Source organism: Lactuca virosa, chromosome 2, assembly GCF_052849685.1.
Source record: "Lactuca virosa cultivar CGN04683 chromosome 2, Lactuca_virosa_CGN04683_v6, whole genome shotgun sequence".
In the NCBI taxonomy this organism is placed as follows: Eukaryota; Viridiplantae; Streptophyta; class Magnoliopsida; order Asterales; family Asteraceae; genus Lactuca; species Lactuca virosa.
In genome coordinates this window covers 235,522,670-235,544,283 of record NC_136427.1, presented here as the reverse complement: position 1 = coordinate 235,544,283, position 21,614 = coordinate 235,522,670, and the positions used below count along the sequence as shown (strand labels likewise).

At 36.1% G+C, this 21,614-nt stretch overlaps 2 protein-coding genes and 1 non-coding gene across 3 annotated transcripts; 2 read left to right on the top strand and 1 right to left on the bottom strand.

Moving 5' to 3' along the window:
- The first annotated feature begins 4,723 nt into the window (after positions 1 to 4,723).
- LOC145160509 (Protein kinase superfamily protein) lies at positions 4,724 to 6,758 on the top strand. Its single transcript, XM_079079733.1, has 2 exons — positions 4,724 to 5,652; positions 5,763 to 6,758. The coding sequence occupies exons 1-2, from the start codon at positions 4,964 to 4,966 to the stop codon at positions 6,655 to 6,657; spliced, it is 1,584 nt and encodes a 527-aa protein (XP_078935859.1). The 5' UTR covers positions 4,724 to 4,963; the 3' UTR covers positions 6,658 to 6,758.
- Positions 6,759 to 11,048: 4,290 nt separating this feature from the next.
- On the top strand, positions 11,049 to 11,737 carry LOC145158298 (uncharacterized). Its single transcript, XM_079077217.1, has 2 exons — positions 11,049 to 11,201; positions 11,273 to 11,737. The coding sequence occupies exons 1-2, from the start codon at positions 11,049 to 11,051 to the stop codon at positions 11,735 to 11,737; spliced, it is 618 nt and encodes a 205-aa protein (XP_078933343.1).
- Positions 11,738 to 17,382: 5,645 nt separating this feature from the next.
- Positions 17,383 to 17,489, bottom strand: LOC145161911 (small nucleolar RNA R71). The gene has a single exon (XR_013738768.1). It is a non-coding gene; the product is annotated as a small nucleolar RNA R71 (small nucleolar RNA).
- Between the last annotated feature and the right edge of the window lie 4,125 nt (positions 17,490 to 21,614).

Here is a 21,614-nt window from a genome sequence, read left to right as displayed (position 1 = left end):
CTTTCTGCACATTAAATTAGACATTGAATCAAAAGGTTTGTAGATTAGCGGTATCACGTATATAGAAATATGTCTCTCTTCTAAGTAGTTAAGGGTTCAAGTCTTTCTGGGACAAATTGTATAAAGTTAGGAGTAGGATTAATTTGGCGTTCTAAAAAAATAAAAAAAATTAGACCTTGAACTTTGATTTTTTTTTTAATAAAATTAAACTCGAGGTTTTAACTTTTTATATATTTTTATATTTTTAGTCAAAACTAAACTTGTGTTCTATGTTTTATTTTGTATTTTTGTATATTTATTTATTTATGTTGACATTAAGAGTGAAAATAATAAGCTAAATAATTATTTATATGTAAATTTGTTTATTATAATTTATAACAAATAATTTATACCGGTTGTGAAAATCAATTGCTATAGGAAATCTAATATGTAATTTAATTTCAAATAACAAAATATAATGAATATGGTGAGTACATATACTTTTTAAAAGTTAAAAAACATACATTACAGTTATTATCATGTATAATCATAATTAACTATTTCTTATATTAACCTTACCAATTAATTAGAATTTAGCAAACTATATATTTGAGCCTCAGTATATATATATATTTGTAATTTTTGTCCTATTTTTTCATGTTTTGGTTATAATTTGTTTTATATTTTGGTCTTTTATTGAAGTTTTTATAACGTTTTTTTCCAAAAAAACCCATATCTTCAGCAAAAAAATGTGAAAATGAATACTTGAATTCAAATAAAATAAAATAAATAAAAAACAATTGAAAAACCATAAATAACCAAAATTACAAAAAAAAGTCAAAAATAAAAAACAAAAAATAAAATTCAAAGATAAAAAATGTAATATATCTAATAGATTCATATACTTTACACTTTTTGAAAAATATCAAACAAATTATCAAACTTATGAAAAATAAAAAAACGAAAAAAATAAAAAAAGTACATGAAAAATAAAAAAAAAATACGATAAAAACTTAAAATCAAGTTTAGTTTTGACTAAAAAATAGTTTTATTAAAAATAAATAAATAAACTCAGAGATGATAAAAAATTTAGTAGCTAAATCGAATCGTTTTACCCCCACCTAACCCATGGAGGTGGCCATGCTACATAGGTAGGGGAACCGACTAACCAAGAGATCGGAATGGTCAAATCAAACAAAAATTTAGGCTTTATGGTCTAATTTAGCATGATCATCGGTTAAGTGGTTAAATCAAGTTAAAATCAAAAGTTTGATGATCATTTAACTCAAAACTCTTAATAAAAGTAACAAACGCATCAAAAACAATTTTCTTATTATTCTAATTCTATTAATCTTTGATTCCTATTATCAAAATATCATATTGTTACACTCATTTCTTATGTGGGTACGTATGTTTGCTTCACAAAACACATTCCAACCTTTACCATTTTGTAGTGTTTTAAAAATTGGTTTGAATCGGACTGTTGAACCGATCGGATCGGGAACCGAGGACAAGAGCGGTTCAACAACGGTCAGTTTTATGCTAAGTTTTAGAGCGGATTGAACCAGACGGTTTCTTTAAAAACCGGGTTGAAACGACATTGATAAAACCGGTAAAAACCGTTTGAACATGTTTATTTAACTTAGATAGTTGGATTTTACTTAGCCCGTTTAGAAAAAAAATTACATTTTCAAAGAAAATTGAATATCTCGATCGATCAGGTTATCCAGAGTGTACAAAACTCGAAGGCTAAGACACATCACTGCTAGATGTAGACCGACGGTCAAACAAAAAACCGATCATTAGACCGGTTCAACTAAAAAACTAGTTTTTAAAACATTGTCTTTTGTTTATTGATATTAAACTTCCAAATACGCTTTATTGAGAATAACTGTATGTACAATTTTACCAAAGATAATAGACAACTGTCTGTGCATGTAATTTCAAAATTACTCGTCTCCAAGGGTATCCGTGTCACAAAAAATTTGACAATTTATAAAAATTAAATACAATATAAAAACATAATTTTAATGTTAATTACTTGATACATGTCTAATTTTGCTCCAAATCCGAAACCAATGTAATGTATTCATCCTATACTAGTTGCCTATAGTATCTACCATAGAATTCATGCTTTAACATATATAATACACTCAGATTGCGTCTTCATAAGATAACTCATTAAGTGAAGACATGATATAAGTCAACAACTTTCACTGAATCTGATGACAAGACAAATAAAAACACGTAGTTTCGAATTGTGTGAATGATAAATAGGCCGCAAAATACTTCCCAAAAAACAAACCCATTACAAGGCATAAAACTCTTTTTTATCAAAGCAGAGTTGATAGTCATTTGTCGAAAATAACAACTCCTTAACATCAAACTGATGACGATTCACCATCTTTTTGCATAATAAATAATGACATGGTAATGGGTGACATTCTATACTGATTAACACATTGACCCACCGATCAAAACAAAACACCCTAAAAAACATCACATGTGTCGGGATAGGCTGCAACCTTGTCATTATTTCCCGACCCGATTCAGGTTTGCATGTTGTAGTGACAACCACATCATATATAGTGTCGTGATGCAAAAATATTAAAATTAGCATCCAGACTGACAATATGTGTTCGAACTTGTTCTACGGATTGCAAACTAGTTTTTCGTATTTCGACGTGTTTCAAAGACAGTTCTCTAGGGTTTTCATTGTAGTAATTATTCGTAATACAAATATAAGTCACACATAAAGCCTAAATATCTCTAATATCTACTTAAAACAAATCAATATATTAAAATATAAAGCACAATACATACAAGTTCATATAATAATATGAAAACGAAATAATAAGATTAAAATAACAACACATACCCATAAAATTTCGAGTTTTTCACTATCATACGACATTTATTTTGAAAATTGCTTGTTTGAAATGTATAAATGTAGTCCTAAACGTCCAAAATGCAAGCTCGAAATGCGTATCTACAATGATTCTACGACATGGTATATATATGCAATGTTTTAAAAACCCGTTTGAACTGACCGGTCGAAGGAAGCAGTTCAACTATCACCGATTTTAGATCGATTTCTGAACCGGATTGAACCAGCCGGTTTTTATAAAAAAAACTGGTTGAACCGGTTGGTTTTAAAAAAAACCCAAATAAAAACACATGGAAAATAACAGTTTACATAATAAACTTTGGTGATTTTTTTTTTCTTCAAATCTATTTAGGAGGTGTTTGGATAAGGAAAAAAGAGGGTGCTTATTGATTATTGCTTATTCCCACCACAATAAGCTAAATTTAAGTATTTGGATAAGAATCCTTAAAAATCAGTTTATTGTGGTAGGAATAAGCTAAATATGATGATTTTAATAAACATATCCCCCCTTGCTTATTGCTTATTCCCATCACAAACACTTTTGCAAAAACTGTTTATTCCCACCATAATAAGCTAATAAGCTAAAAACTAATTTATCCAAACACCCCCTTAGTTTTCTCTAAATAAAAACATATGATAAATGTTATAAAGTTTTTTAATGTGTTTGTATTCATCTAAAACTATATTTTGTTTCAGTATTATATTTTATTTTCTTTTAGACGTATATGGATTGATGTAAAACACTAAAACTTATGGTTATGTGTTATTTTAATGTATTTGGATTGATCTACAACTTATTTTTATGTGTATTTTTAATGTTTGAACTTGTAAACATCAAATTCATGATTTATATATGTATGTATGCGTAAGAATATAGAAAAAAATATGAAAATTATAAAAACCGGTTGACCCGACGGTGGAACCGGTTAAACTGGTTGAATCGGAAACCGATCACCATACCAGTTTAACTAAAAAACCGGTTTTTAAAATATTGTATATATGTGGCGATAGTTATGGTCAGGTTAACCACGTGTGTGACCCGTAAAAAACCAGGTCCGGAATGCCGTGTTCCGGACTATGACTATATTGTCAATTTGAAAAAAATGATTTATTTTATAGAAAACCATAAAAATATAGTTAGTTTACTCTCTAATATATAAAGTATATAATTTTATTATTAGAAAAATAGGGTGGTTGCCTTATTTTACATGAATATAACTATACAAGCGTCTTGTGATGAGCGTGAAACGGTTTGGGCAGTTCGTAAGTGAAGGTGAAGGTGTTTGGTCCGCTGAACGCACCTTGTCTTCCTCGTAATTCACACCGTTTACCACTTTATTGCTCCTTTCCTTTGTCTTTTAACTCTTTCCTTAATTCTTTATTACATATTTATTCTCAATCTTTTCTTACATCATCCTAAAAACAACAATATTTCATCATAAGTTATTTTCAGAATAAATTTATTTATTAATCCATTCACAACTATTCTCAAATTTAATCACAATCAATATATTTGGTAACGAGGTTTTAATAACTTTTTTTTTAATTTTAGTTTTTTATAAAATATCAAATTAAAAAAAATCTTCTACGAACTTAAATCTTTTATTTCAAATAAAAAATTCTTAATTCAAAAAATACTTCAAATTGTTTTTGAAAGCTTTTTTAACTCTTTAGTTTTTTATATAAATTTTAACTATTACCGTTAGTTTTCTTTTTATTTTAGATGAAGTTTTTTATTTATTTATTTATTTATTTTTTTTTATTTTTTTGTCATATTATTTTGTTTGGTGAGGATTGAGGAATGGGAGAGTATTTAAGAATCTATTCGACTCAAAACCCAACTCAATTCAATATTCATTATTCATCATCGGGTATCTGAAACTGAAAGCTCCATTCAAATTTTGAACGCATCGCTTTGATTCCCCATGCTAACTCCTTATTTCGCGCCTCCCTCTCTCTCCCATTTCCCCGTTTGACCACCTCGGCGTCGCCAAACCCTCCTTTGACCACCACCCACCACTACTAGTACTCCCTCCATCATTTCTTCTTTCAGTCATTTTATCAAACAGTTGGTGCCCTACCTTTCTAGACTCTGCTATGAGCAAAGACGCTAAAAACAGCCCTAATAATGGTTCAGCTAAGTCACCCGATCTGAGTTTCCAAGATCTTAGCATTAATTCCAGTCCTAGGACTGATTTGAGCATTAGCACCGTTAGCGGCTCCAATAATTGCTCCACCTGTAAAGCTAGTGATATCGGTGTCGAGGAGAAAGACGTCATACATCTAAATGAAGAATGTGAGGGAAGTGAGAAGACTAGTCTGAGTTCTTCCAGCTTTTCTTATAGCGTAGTAGATCCGAATGAAGCTCGAGTTAAGACGTTTTGCCCTTCCAAGCCGCATAAAGCGAATGATATCCGGTGGGATGCTATTCAGTCTGTGAAAGCGAAAGACGGAGGCGAATTGAGTTTATCTCATTTTAGGCTTTTGAAGAAGCTCGGATTTGGGGATATTGGAAGTGTGTATCTGGCGGAGTTAAGAGGCATGGGTTGTTTGTTTGCTGTGAAGGTTATGGATAAAGGAATGCTCGTTGGTCGGAAGAAATTGATGCGAGCTCAAACTGAAAGGGAGATCTTAAGCTTATTGGATCATCCTTTTCTTCCTACTCTCTATTCTCATTTCGAAACGGAAAAACTCTCGTGTCTGCTAATGGAGTTTTGCAGCGGCGGCGATCTTCATATTCTCCGCCAACGTCAGCCCGGGAAACATTTCTCAGAACAAGCAGCCAGGTTTGGTTCTAACCCTTCTTCCCTGACCCTGTCTATCTCAAAACATGTTTATGAATCAATTCCTTCACAATGTGCATCTTGTCATTGTTAATTAGCTTTACAAATTCCAGATTCTATGCTTCCGAAGTGCTACTTTCTTTAGAGTATCTTCACATGATGGGTGTAGTCTACAGAGATCTAAAACCCGAAAATGTTCTTGTTAGAGAAGATGGACACATCATGTTATCAGATTTCGATCTCTCATTAAGGTGTTGTGTTAGCCCTAGATTAGTCAAATCCACAAACGAACCCTCTTGCACTGCAACCTCATACTGTATCAATCAATCATGTATCGACCCCTCTTGTACACTACCTGGGCCCACCTGCTTCCAGCCTACTTCTTGCTTCAAACCTCGTCTCTTCAATTCCTCAAAAACATCAAAACCCAAATCAGATAAACATAAACCTAACAACATATCCCTAGATTCACGTCCTGTTCTTGTTGTAGAACCTACATCTGCAAGATCCATGTCATTTGTTGGGACCCATGAGTATTTAGCACCTGAAATCATTAGAGGTGATGGCCATGGTAGTGCTGTTGATTGGTGGACTTTTGGTATATTCTTATACGAATTGCTTCATGGGAAAACACCATTTAAAGGAAATGGAAATCGTGAGACATTGTTTAATGTTGTTGGGCAATCCTTAAAGTTTCCAGAAGGATCAAACATTAGTTTTGCTGCAAAAGATTTGATCCGTGGTCTTCTTGTTAAAGATCCACAAAAAAGATTAGGGTATAAACGAGGTGCAACCGAAATAAAACAACACCCGTTTTTCGAATCCATAAATTGGGCACTTATTCGTGGGATTTCACCTCCAGAGATTCCAAAACCGGTTGACCTTTCGTTCTTGAGTCAGAGTCAGAGTCAAAGTCAATCGGTCAAGTCAACGGCTCATCAAAATGACAAGAAAGCCTCTGATTCGGATCGATCATCGGGTCCTTATTTAGATTTTGAATTCTTTTAGTTGTAGTTTTAGTGATATAAAAGTGTTGCTAATTTAATTATCTCATCTCATCTCATCTGTGTTCACTTTCTCAATGAAAATTTTGCTTCTTTTTGTTGTTACTTGTGATTTGCACTTTATGTTTGTCCTTTTAGCTGGAAAAAAGAGAAAAGCAAATGAGGTCCACCTGAAATTGTCAACAAGCAAAACATAGCCATTTGCTTTCTTTTTTCTTGTCTTTAAAATTCTACTTTTGTTATGCTTTTATGAGGTAGAATCTTGATGGACCATTTTTCTTTTTTATGAGGAGATGTAGAAAGTGGGTTTGGATTTGACATATCATGTTAATTTTTTTATAGCAATGTCTATTCATGGAGAATTTTAATGTGCTGGATTGAAGGTTTTTTAAGCTTTATTTTTGTGCATATATTGTATATGCTTTTTTCATTGGGGTTGGGGATTTCTGGAATATAATGTCTTTGAGGGTACTAATGCTCTGTGCATATATTAGCCAATTCATTCTCTTTTTCTTTTTCTTTTTGGAGTTGAGAATTGAGATGTCTCCCTCAATCATTTTTGTCCTAAAACTAAAAGATGAGTACAATAGTTTCTCTGATTTGTTGTTTATTTGGGTAAACCATGCTCAGTTTATACTTTTGTTCATTAGTTATTACAAGATACTGATTTTGGTTAACGATATAATAAAGGAATCGTTACACTTTTGTTTGCTCATATCATTTTAATACATTTTCGTATCAAATAAATATAGGCTAAGATAAAACTGATAATCATGTTGTATTTGATCTGATAAGTCGTTCCTCTCTAAAGCCACTATTAGGGATTAAAATTTGTAGTTATTTCCATGTTACGATGAACCCTCACTGTGTGTATTTGTAATAAAAAAAACATAATGTAACGGGGCAATCATGAAAAATAATACATATCACAAATTGACCACCCTTTTAACAAAATGAAAAAAATGACACCGGAGTTGCGAATTCCATTATTACAGCCCCTCTATTTATAGTTGTACGATTTTCATAAACCATAAACAATTTCGAAATTTCTATCCCTATTTATCTCTATACGCATTTTTAGGTTGGACAATTGACAAGAAGGTGCATGATATTTTTTTTAAATGGTTGGCACAATGGAATATGATTTTCTCCAACCTATCCTACTTTTGAAACTATACAGACAAACAAAACTTTTTTTTAGATGGTCTATGTGGTTTACCAATAAATGTAGGTTGGGTCTAATTTTTCTTTACTCGCACAAATGATCCAAATTTGAAACTTCTATGCAGATTTGGTACCTTGAGTTAATTGCCGTTATCTTCTCCCGTTAAGTTGGTCACAAGTTCTTCATGTGATGACATATTTGTCAGTTTACATGTCTTTACACAACAATTAAAAAAATAAAATAAAATACTACCCTTACCCCTCTCCTCCCTATCTTACAATTCTCATATTGCTCATTGATTTTCACAACTAAAAGATACCACTACCACCAACCTCCTTGCTAGAATGCCGCCCTCATCGCCGAACGTCGCCCTCATCGCCGGAACACCGCCCTCCTCATTGGAATGCCGCAACGAAACCCGCTCTCTCCCAGATTTGAAAACACAAGCTAAGGTTTCAGATCTCACCAACAACGTCGACGTTAGGCTTACTAGAGATCTACGGTTTTCTGATAGAGTTGAGTCCTTGACATCTGGAGAAGACGAACAACATTGATGACATTCTGGATCCGAAAAGCATGAACATATATCTTCTTCTCCACCGATTTCGTTTTCAGTAGGTTTTTATTTCTAAAAAACATAGTTTCGACGGATTCATATTCAATACTATGTGTTCATATCGTTTTCAGGAGTTTGCATATATGGAGAGTTAGGGTTCAGAAACCCCTAATCTTTTTTGTTTTCATTTTCGTTTTTAGGAGGTTTGCTAATTTTTGTATTGATATTTTGAAATTGGATCGAGTTTTTGGAGCAACAAGAAATGACAATTTCAATAAGTTTTTGTCATCCTCATTTTGCAATTGTTATTGGTATAATTTTTATTGTTATTATTATGAGTAATTAGTTTTTATATTTAATATTAGGTGAATAAACAATTAGTTGATTAAGAATAATTTTGTATAGGTTTGATGATATTATATTACTATGTACCTATTTTCTAGCAAAACATCTATCTATGTTCATATATCTTTAATCATGAGTTAGGATATGTGAATTTTTATCTTGTTGGTTAATCATAATTAAGTAATGGATCTTTAAATTAATAAGCAACAACTGGTATAAGTGCTTGTTTTCATTTTATTTAAATCAAGAAAGTATTTCCATCACAACGGTAATATAATCATATTGATTTTTTTCTTTTGGATTTGATAGCTCTTAAATTTTATTGCTAGTTGGTTTTCATAAATTACACGATTCATTGATTTGTGTCTTTAACTAAGAAAATATATTATAAAGCTCTAACCGTTATACTAATTAAGTATGGTCTAGATAATATCAAACATTCTGGAGTTCATATAGCTAAATTAGAATCCATCAAACCTATTGCACCATAAAATTATGATGATTAGTCAACTAATTGAACTTGCGATTTGTCATGATATTGGAACATTTTGTTTATAGGATTTATATTTTTGCATTTTAGTCATTTTTATATATTAGTTTTTATCGCATTTAACATTTTGAGAAAACCTCATATCATTGTATATTTTGTTTTGTATAAAATCAATGCATAGAAATGATTTGAGCCAATCCTTTAAAGAATCTGATAACATGCAATGTTTCTATTTTATTGATTGAATTCTCAATACGTACAAAGCAAGTGCATTGTCCTTATATAATAGGATCTCAACTAACTATAATCTGATAGGAAAAAGATAAAATCGACTAAGATATATAAATATGACCAAATAATTTGTAGTTATCCCAATAGAAGGATCCATATCCCCGTTAATTCCATTACTCCCACTCAAGTTGGAGCATGAGGTTCAGAATGCCCAACTTGCCCGATAGTAGCTTGAGACGTTCTGAAGCAAGTGGTTTAGTTGGTAAATCAGCAAACTGGTCTTGCGTTTTGATCCTTACAGGGACTATCTCTTTGGACTCTACACGTTCTCTTACAAAGTAGCAATCCATTTCTACATTCTTTATACACTCATGAAAGATCGGATTGTGAGCAATGTGAAGCAGGGTTGTTAATAGCGATCGCTATCCTCGCTATAGTGAATAGCGTAGCGTAGCTTTGTTGGGTCGCTACCATGCCTGTAGCGATGAAATAGTGTGTATAGCGATCAGGAAAAATTGATTTTTTTTGTTTAAATCGTTAAGATACGTAGCAATTAGGGTCAGAATTGGTTTAGGCGGGGAATAGTATAGTCAATTCCGTGTCTTCTCGTCTAATCGACCTAAGATTGTATGATGGCGCCAAAATCACCAAAATAGATTTTGGCGGGTTATTTCCCACTTCTGCGACAGTAGCGACAACAACACATCTCCCCTTCTCCCCGGACGACTCCAACTACTCCAGAATCCATCTCGATTGTTCAACTTCAAAAAGGTAAGACTTTTAAACTGGACCCGATCATGTGGTTCAAATTGTAACAGATAGTGCTGCAAACAATGTTTTGGCGGGGAAAATGGTGGAAGCAAAATATTCACACATCTATTGGACTCCGTGTGCTACGCATTGCATTGATCTCATGCTTGAAGACATCTTCAAAGTGACTCATCTTAAGAAGACACTAGACAAAGCAATTGCGGTTAACACTTACATTTACAACCGTACATTGCTCTTGAATATGTTGAGAGACTTTACGGGTCAAAGAGATATGATTAGGCTCCAAAGACTCGGTTTGCAACCGCCCTCTTAACTCTAAATTGCTTTAGGAGTCATAAGACAAGTTTGAAGAAGTTGTTCACGTCTGAAGCTTGGAACAAAAGCAGGTTCAAAGGGGAGGAGGGAGGAACTCAATGTGTCGCAACTATTTTTTCACCTAGTTTTTGGATTAACATTGATATTGCTGTCAAAGTTGGTGAACCATTACTAGCGGTGCTTCGATTGGTATATAGTGAAAGAAAGCCGGCTATGGGGTACATTTATGAAGCCATGGATAGGGCAAAGGAGCATATTGCATACTTATTCAACAACAAATACAAAGCTTTCTTCAAAATTATTGATGACAGGTGGAATTGTCAACTTCATTAAGATTTGCATGCGGCTGGTCACTATCTAAATCCAAGTATTTTTTACAACAACCTAGGAGTGAAAGAAGATAGTGAGGTGATTAAGGGCTTGATGGCATGCATACATAAGATGTCATCAGAAGAAGACGAGACCAAGATTCACCAAGAGCTCTTTATATATACTAGTGCAGAAGAGTTATTTGCGCAACATATGGCTGTTAAATTAAGAACAACACTTGCACCAGCGAAATGGTGGATACAATATGGATCATCAGCACCAACACTTAAGAAGTTTGCTGTGAAGGTGTTGAGTCTTACTCGTAGTTCATCAGGGTGTGAGCGTAACTGGAGTGTTTTTGAACATGTAAGTTGTTCATTTTTTTAAGATTAATATCCTTTGCACTATTTACTAATGGTTTAATTTTATTTTTGTAGATCCATTCGAAAAAAAGAAACTGTCTTGAACGACAAAAACTAAATGATTTAGTTTACATCAAATATAATCGAGCATTAAGGAGGAGGTATGATATGCGGGATATGATCGACCCGATCATCTTGGAAGACTCGCACATACATGACCCGTTTGAGTGGTTGGCGAGTGATGATGATGGTCTCGTGTTTGAGGGTGATGACTTGAGATGGGATGTTATGGCAGAGGCTATGGGGGTGGATGAGCCGGTTCATCTAACTAGAAGAACAACAACACCAGGTGGGAGGCAAGGGGGGATGCAAGGGGCTGTTGGGGTTGCCGAGTCAAGCTCACAAGGTAGAGCTAGAGCTAGACAACCCCATTTAGTAAATGAACCTGAAGAGGAAAATGATGCTGGGGTTTATAAGGAGTTTGTTGAAATAGAGGGGGAAGATGAACTCGTATTTGAGGAGGATGAGGATAATGATTAGTCGATTAGTGGTATTTTAGAGTTTAGACTTTTAGAGTCATAACACTCTCTTTTGTGGTATTAGAACTTAATTTTAGACTTTAGAGTCTAAAACTAACCAATCTTTTGTGGTAAAAATCTTTTGGAACTTAATGTTAGCTTAATAGAACTGATACTTGTTAGTTCTATGTGTTATTTTTAATTGTTGAATAGGTGCAGGTAAATATAGTGTTTAATTTTATATGAAATCACAAAACATGAAATAGCTGTCGCTATTTCATCGCTATCGCTACGTAGCATATAGGTGGGTTGTCGCTATTTCCTCGCTATCGCTATCGATAACCTTGATGTGAAGGGCTGACTCATTGTCGCACAAAAGAGGTGTTGGTGTGTTCAAAGCAACACCAAATTTCGTCAACAACCAACGTATCCATATGATTTCACTTACAGTGGTAGCCGTTGCTCGGTACTCAGCTTCAGCTGAGGATCTGGAGACAACAAATTGCTTCTTGGACTTCCAAGAAATTGGAGCACCACCTAAAATCAACAAATATCTCATTCGTGATCTTCGTAAGAAAGGGCATCCTAACGGGCCTGGATCACTATAAGCAGTTAGGTCCGTCCCTCCTCTTTGGTAGAAGTATTCCTTGTCCCAACATGGTCTTGAGGCAGCGAAGCACTCTCAAGGCTGCATCCCAATGGTTTTGTTTGGAGTCGGAAACGAATTGGCTAAGCATATTTATAGTGTAGGTTATATCGAGTTTGGTTGCCTGAAGGCTGAAGGTATAGAAGTCTACCAACAAGGTGTCTATACATGCTTGCATCAATACGATCTTCATCTTCTCCCTTGTCTAACTTCAGATTTGTTCCATTGGGAACCGACTAGGTCGACAACCAAGCAGTCTAGAATCTTCCAAGACATCAACGGTATACTTTCGCTGACTTGGAACTATTCCTTCTTCTGTGTGAGCTACCACTATTCCCAAGAAGTACTTAAAATTCCTAAGGTCTTTGATACTAAAACTATTATCAAGACTTGTTTTAGTGTCCTCAGTCTTCCCCTTATTATTCCCAACGATGATGATGTTGTCCATATAGATAAGGGCTGCCATAAATGTATCTTCATTTTTATGAACGAAAAGGGAGTGATCTGCATGGGACTGTCGAAATTCAAGATTTTGAAGGGTTGTTGTGAACTTATGATACCAATTCCTTGAAGCTTGTTTTAAACCGTATAAGGATTTCTTGAGCTTGCAAACACGTGTCTCAATTTATTTTCTAAAACACTATGGTATTTTCATGTATATATATCCTCTTCTAGATCGCCATGTAAGAACGCATTATTTACATCTAATTGATGTATGATCCAATCACGTTTAACTGCTATTGTTAGCAACAGATGTATCGTGACGAGCTTCATAACCGGGGCAAAGGTGTCATGAAAATCTACGCCTTCCATTTGAGTATAACCCTTTGCGACAAGACGGGCCTTGTACCACTCCACGTGTCCATTTAGATTATACTTTACTTTGTATATCCATTTGGAGTCTATGGCCTTCTTGCCTTCAAACAAGTTTGTAAGCTCCTAAGTCTTATTTTATTCAAGGGCGTCAATCTTCCTTTGCATTTCTTTCTTCCATCGCTCAGCTCAAACTGCATGACTAAAACATTTGGGCTCATCGTGTGTAGTGATGGTAGCTAAGAAGGACCTGTGAGCTTTAGAAAAATTTTCATATGAGACATAGTTAGTAAGAGGATGTACCTTTGAGGCAACCTGATCGGTTTCAGGTTGTGGATGATTGATCGAAGGGGGCAGCTTTACTTCATAATCTTTGTATCGAGTGGGCTGAGATTTGGTTCAAGTTTCTCTTCATTGACAAGCATCATTGGTCTCATGGTTTATGTTGTGACCAGTCTGCATGGGTTCATCTTCAACCTCAGTAAAGGAATCATTTAAGGGGGATGACACGTATTTGCCTTGGCTTGAATCGTACTCATCCTCGTTGTCATCTGTCACTTCTCCATGAATATGACTCTCGACCATGGAAGAATTCTGAACAGGAGGTATGACTCTATTTTGAACAACAAGCGTGACTTCCTTATCATTGAAGTGAAAGAAATCTTCTTCTTCTTTTTGTATCTCCTTACTGTCATGTACATGCTTCATTGGGATTTCATTTTCAAGGAATCTTACATCCCTTGAGATTACCACATTCTTGTGTTCGAGGTCATAGATATTGTAGCCTTTTGTGTCGTGGGGATATCTAACAAACACCTCGGGTCTACCACGTGGTTCAAACTTGTCTCCTCTGGTCTCGGTACTCCGATAATAAGGCAAACATCCAAACACATGCATGTGTTCATAACTTGCTGGTTGGTTGAAAAGAATCTCATAGGGAGTAGCACCATGAAGTTCTTTGGAAGGAAGCTGGTTTATAGCATAAGTGGCTGTCAAGACACATTCACCCAAAAAGGTTTTGGGGAGGTTGGCTTGAAACGGAGAGCACGAGCCTTTTCTATCCAGTGTTCATGCTTGCGTTCCACAACCCCATTTTGTTGTGGGGTGTATGGGCAAGAGGTTTCCAAAACTATCCCTTATTTGCATAAAAATCATGCATCCTGATTGAGACAAATTATCCCCCGTTGTCACACCTTATCCGTTTGATTTCTTTCCCAAATTGTGTTTTGATCATTTTGTGAAAATTTATGAGACATGTGCTTGCCTCATGTTTATGCTTAAGAAGAAAAGTCCATACAGATCGGCTAAAATCATCTACTATTTTTAAGAAATAAAAATCTTTTGAGAGTGATCAGGTTATGTACTTCCCCCATACATCACAATGTATAAGATCAAAACAAGTAGTAGTCTTTATTACACTAATGGGAATGGGAGCCTAGTATGCTTATCCTTAAAACAAGCATCACACACATCAGCTTGACTATTCCTAGACACATCTTTAACAAAGCTCAAATTTGAATATTTTTGGGTGATAGATGACTAAGTCTTTTATGCCAAACCTCAAAAGTTGTCATGAGAGCCTTCCTTTCCATCACCCCCATTCGATATAATACTCCAATGCAATTACCCGCACCAATCAATTCCCTCGTCACCAATTTCTGCATTACAAAGAAATCAGGGAAAAATGTTATAACACAACTGAGATTCTTTTCAAGCTTATTAACAGACAATAGATTATAATTGAAATCAGGAACATGTAAAACTCCATTGATTTTGAGACCCCCTGGTAGGGTGTGTTCACCCTCGCCCATGACGGATACCTTGTTACCATTGGGAATGATGACGGGTGTTTCCTTTGGGTTAGTGACTTTATTGTCAAGAAAATCACTTATATGTGTGATATGCTCGGTTTCACCCGAGTCCACCACCCATCTGTCATATGTGTTGTTTCTACCTGACATGTTAGCCTTTGGATTGGACTCATTAACTCCCTCTTCCTTGACGTGCTCAACGAATAGGCGATATTGTTCATATGTCAACCCCGGTATAGGGTTGGGTCCCACCTCTACACAAACTACCTTTGGTTTTTGTTTGTCTTTCTTCCCATGCCACCAATTAGAGTACTCTATTTTCTTGAAGCATCCATATTTGTTATGACCTTCCTTAGAAAGTACATTTTGCTGCCTTGTCGTTCCTTTGTTTCAAGGTTCTTTGTGGTCCTTTGTTAGCCGTTTATACAATTTATCCGACTTGTGCATGGCATGGCATTTTCTTGCCCATCATATTTACTTGAAAGGATGCTACTTATCTGCTTGTTTTTCTCGAACCTCCGACGATCACTCGTTGGTGCTCATCCTCATCCACTAGGTGACAGGTTGCTCCCAAAGATGGTGCAGGTTTCATGGCTAGAATTTGGGTGCGGATGATGGAAAAGTCTTCATCAAGCCCCATAAGGAATTCATAAATTCTTTCCTTCTCCTTCAGTTCATTCAACCTCTTTCCCAGGGCACAATCACACCCATCACAGGTGCATCGAGATGTAGGAAGGACAAGTTGCAGTTCATCCCATATATTCCTTAACTTCGTGTAGTAGGATGAAACATAAGCTTTGTCTTGTCTTGTGGCATTCAAACACTGTTTCAACTCGTAGGAGTGAGGTGCTCCCTCCTTCTCGAATAGTTCTTCCAGGTCCTTCCAAATTTCAGTTGCGATGTTTGCATATCTTACACTGGTTCAGATGTCTATTTCCATTGCCGTTGTCAGGCAACCCTTGATCATGGCATCGACTCACATCCATGTCATGTACATGGGAGATGTAGATTTTGGCTTCTTAATTGATCTATCGACCAGTTGTATTTTGTTATGTGCAAACAAGAAATTTATCATCTTATGTTTCCATTCGTTGAAGTTGTTGTCATTCAACACATCATTAACATACATTTATTTTGGGGTAATCAGATGGATGGATGTAGTAGGGTGAGTTGGCATCGATGGTTTTTTTGGGCTTCTTGCTTCCTTCTCCCTTATCTACTGTCATGATCGTCGCCGACGTGGGATGGATCTAGGCTTCTGATACCATAAAGAATCTGATAACATGCAATGTTTCTGTTTTATTGATTGAATTCTCAATACGTACAAAACAAATGCATTCTCCTTATATACTAGGATCTCAAATAACTATAATCTAATAGGAACAAGATAAAAACGAATAAGATAGATAATTATGACTAAATAACTTGTAGTTTTCCTAATATATGGATCCGAATCCTCGTTAATTCCATTATCCTTGTGGATTCAATCCCTATTAATTACCACACTGCAATTCATTTTGTATTGTATCGTTGTTAGGTTTTTTATATGGTAGTCTCGACAACCACCAAAATTTTGGCACCATTGCCAGGTATTGATTATCTTTGATTGAATTATTTTTCTATGCTCAAGTTTCTCACTAATTTGGTTGCATTTGTTTATTTTCATTTTTCTCTAAGACGCAACCACGTCGTGGTTATATCCACCACGTCATGGTCTCGCTTCATATAACTTTTTATTTATTTATTTTTATTCCTTTTACGTGTTTTTGTTTTGTTTCAGTGATTAATGACCCGAGGATCTAAAACTCCTATTGTTCCTCCACTTCAAGACCCACAATCCGCTTTCCACAAGAAGAAAGACATGAAAGTTAACGAGTCAACAAGCACTTCTCAGTCGGATAGAGGATTTGAAAGCTTCGAGAGGATGCATTATAAAAAGGGAATTGGATACGAGCCAGAGTCATATACTAAAGGAAGTTCAGACGAGGAAGAGATAAAGGGTCGAGGTTGAAGAGATGGCGGATATACCAAGAATGTCGATGAGAGACTACAAGAAGAGGATATGTGAAGAACATGGACCAGGTCTAGTTCCACCTGATACCAGCCGATAGAAGTTTTGAGCTCAAAGGACATAGTCTATCCATGCTCAAGGACATACCTTTCGCCGGGAAAGAGTATGAAGATGCTTTCAAGCACATTCATGAGGTCAAATACATTGCCAACTACTTTCATGTTCCTAATGTGCCAAGGGAATCCATTTTACTAAGGATGCTTCTGGTCACATTTACCGGTGAAGCAAAGGTGTGGTTGAAATCTCTTGCACCAGGATCCATCACTACACGGGCTAATCTTAGTGATGCTTTCATTGAGCAATTTAGTCCACCTTCGAAGATCTCAAAGCTCAAAAAGAATATTTCTAACTTCCAACAAGAGGTGGGAGAGTCATTGTATGAAGCTTGGGAGAGATACAAGAGCTTGCTAAGAAGTTGCCCTCAACATGACTTGAATGTTAAACTGTAACACCCGGAAATTTGAGGAGCAACTTTGGGTATAAATCACTTCTTTTTGTAATTGGACATGGTGTGTTGGAGGTGCCAACATGGCGTGTCGAGGTAAGAAAAGGTGCGGGTCTCATTAAGTGCAACACGACGTGTTGCCTCCTGGAACACGGTGTGTTGGTCGCTGGATATGAAACCCTAATTTTCGGGTTTTGCTCCCTATTTAAAGGAAAGTGGAGGCTAGGGTTTGTTTACCCTCTGCCCCTATTAGCCCCTAAGTCCTGAGGAAACCCTAATCATCTTTCCCTCTCATTTGTGAGCTAGTGTAGTGTTTTTGGAGCCAAAAAAGGAAGAAGTTGGAAGAAGAAAGCAAGATCTAGCAAGCAAGTCGCTCATCCTTCAGCTTGGATTTCTTCTGGACCTTTGTAAGTGTCCAAGATCCGATTTTTATCATTCCATGTTGCTAGATCTTGAGTTTTGTCCCTTTGGCTTCTTGTTCTTGAAAGTTGGAGTCGTTAGATCTCATAAAGTTTGCAACTTTATGAATCTCCAGGTCAAGGTGACCTTATAGAGTATTAGATCTGGCTTATAGTTGAGTTTTGATGCCATGTATAAAGATTAGTTCATAATCCCCTTTGTTGACCTAAATTGGGTTCAAGACATGCATTGGACATGCATGTCTATAAAGCACCGACCTTTGGGATGGTTTTAGTGCTAGAACCTCTTTTGGAAAGTATTGGGATTCAACTTTAAGGATTAAGTTCTTATTGGTTAATTCCTTGCATCTTCAAGCCTTGTAGGTGGGTTTTGGACCCTTTGGAGTAGTCCCAGAGGATAAGTTGGAAACTTTATCCTTCTTAGTATCATTTTGGTCCAGATTTGAGCTTTGGAGCTCTAGGAATTGAAGGAAGTAGCTTAATGCTTTAAGTTGCTGGAACTCTAGCAAACAGCTGGTTTGCACCATGGACCGATGTGTCATATTGTAATGACCTATCATCGTATGTTGCAACGCTTTGACTCAGGTCTTTTAGAGTCAAATTTCGGAACAGACTATACCTTCCTTCATGTTCTAATGTGATATAATCACATCTTAAAAGGTAGCATTTCTAGCTACAAGCAACGTTTCGCGATACCTCTACTGATCGCTTTGATTATCTTTTATTTCAATCTTCCGGCTTAAGTCAGATGCTACATCGAACTTGGTTCTCTGAACCACGTAACATACTTCTCGTAGTCGGACTCAATTAGATATGACCACTAGGGTCGGAATAACAACAATCTTCTTAGTCATTACCGAAACGATGGTAACGACATACTTGAATAAAACAGAATCAATTACTAGCTTCTTGGTAACCTTGTGACTTTCCCTGATCCAAGCGTGAGTCATGTGCTTCCGGTAGTATATGCATCTACTACCTTTCACACCTACTCATACTCGTCCCAAGTATTGTCTCGCAGTTCTCCAAGTCATCATCACAAAAAAACAATTTTAACACATACAAATGTGTCCAAACAATCATATAATTTTCCCTAGACTCTACTAGGACTTCTTCCACGCGTATCTTCAATCATCAATTCTGCTTCAACTCGGTTGGTGATGGAAATTCCAGATGATAGGAAAACTTTAGGAATTACACCAATCGTTCTTTCATCCCGCCAATCAAATGTGTACATTCAGATGTACCGTACTTCTCTAGACGTACTGCTATTTTATCAGCCGTATTCTAAAGGCAAGATACCTCTCTTATGATATCTTCCGATAGGTATCATTCACTATCATAAGCCTTTTCATTTCCTCCATTTACTCAATTTGCTACGAGCCTTCACCATGACGTTACGTTCACGGAAGCATGCGTTCAGCGCATCGAGACGAGAATATAGATAGAGAAGATTTAGACGCATAATCCTCCTTATTACTCCGAAAAGTTACATGCCAGTTCTAATACCGTATTTAAACGTTTAGAAATCTGAACACATAAAGTTTCCAGATCCGGTCGGCAACAGACCATAGACCCGATCATATAATGCATATCGTAAATCATTTAGCACATAAAAGCCTGTTAGGCATTTTCCCTAAGTTAGCTAGTGCTTGTGTCTATTCAGGTGTATTACCTAAATTTATTAGACACTCCCCTCACCATCATTGCTTAGCATTCTAAGTTTATGTCTAGAAATAAATCCATATTCCTAGTTCGCTTAAACTAATGCTCTGATACCAACTGTGACATCCCCATTTTCACGGCCAGAAAAGACCGATTTTGTTTATGCTTTATAAAAATCAGAGTACCTCTTTTAATAAAAACGTTGCGGAATTTGTTCCCAGAAAAACATGATAAATACGTTATCAAAGCATTTCCGAAGAAATGTATTTTTATTCATTTTAACACATTGGGATGTCATCGTTAATACAGAAACATAAGCATAAACAGAACTTACATTCATTATCACTAGTGACTTATATCTCCTTAATCTCTCAGTGTAATGTAACTTCATATCGACACCTGTGATTCAAATAAACTGAGTGGGTCAGGTTGGGAAACCCGGTGTCGTGCCGGATTTGCCAAAAAACTTCGACGGACCATAACTTCTTCATTATAGCTCGGATTTCGGCGTTCTTTATATGTACGGAACCCTTGAGAAATATTCTAAATAATATTTTGTCAAAAAGTCGTTTTTGACCCCTATTATCTCTAAATTGACTAGCCTGGATCTACGGGCGTTACATGGACTGCCTGTGACACTGTTTGTATGATCATCGGTATTTGTTATTATCTGTTATATGTCGGTGTATTGGATGGGTTGGGTTGAGGTTGTATTGCTCCGTGCGGTAGCCAACAAACCCTGGAGCAATCCAGATATGAGATGAGGACCGGGTAGGGCATGCCAGACTCATACTGAGGGCTCACTAGCATTCCAGATACGAGCTGAGGACTGGTTGGTATGCCAGGCTCGTACTGAGGACTGAACATTTGTATGCTAGTCTAATAACTGATTGGGCTAGGGAGCAACCCATACATACATTGTGGGCCCCGGGGCAAGCCATACTTATGCTGTGGGCTCAGGAACAAGCCAGATATGAGCTGAGGGCCGGGTAGGCCATGCAAGACTCATACTATGAGTTCAGGGGTAATCCAGTCTTTTAGCTATGGACCCATCACATTCTGTTATTATATATGTGCTATTTGTTTGGGTGTTGGTACTTTGGAGGAACTTACTAAGCTTCGTGCTTACAGTTTTGGTTTATGGTTTCAGGTACTTCAGTGGACCGTGGCAAGGTGAAGGTGTGAGCGTACACATCCTTGTGCTTTTGGAACTTCTGACTTCTGGGAAAACTCTGATAATGGCAATGTTTTGAAAACTATGTTGTAAACGATTCTGATTTTAAATAATGTTTTGGAAACAATGGTTTTTGTAAACACCTCTTTAGTAAATGAGTTGTTTCAAAAAGTCAAAATTTGTTGAAGTTTTTGGGATGTTACAAGTTGGTATAAGAGCCTTGGTTTGAGTGAATTGGAGGAACACTCGTGTTAATCCAGTCTCAAACTAAGGAAAAAGGTTTTAAAACAATTTTCAAATGGTTTTCAAAATAATCAAGGAGGATGCGATGTGTACGATCAGTTGGAGCCATAAGTTGACCCCACATTACCACACAATTATTTGAGATTATGTTATGTTATGTTATGTTAGAACAAAATGCTAGTATTAGGATATGGATCTTCAGGAATCGTATGATAGAACTGCCTGATATATGATGCCTTATATCTTGTAGAATACCTTATTGATTATTGTGTGACTCTTTAGTGTGTGAAATGACTATTGAATGAATGCGTTAAGTTACATACTACATGGGTTAAATGGTCTTCGGGTAAGGGATTTGGTCCTGCTGCACAGATCTTGTCTGAGTCCAACAGTTGTATGATTGAATCTCTTAGCCTAAGATTTTTTAATTTGTGTGGTATGTGATAGTGTTCATGCGATGGTCATCTAACACCAATGGAGGGTCGTGAGGCAATTAGTAGTAGTATGAGTTATGTGGGGTTAGTCGGCCAGTCGCGATATGTTTAGTGTTCCTCTAGCAAGTGAGGATGGAGCGCATAAGGTTATGGTATGTGAGATGGGATGTTCTTAGAT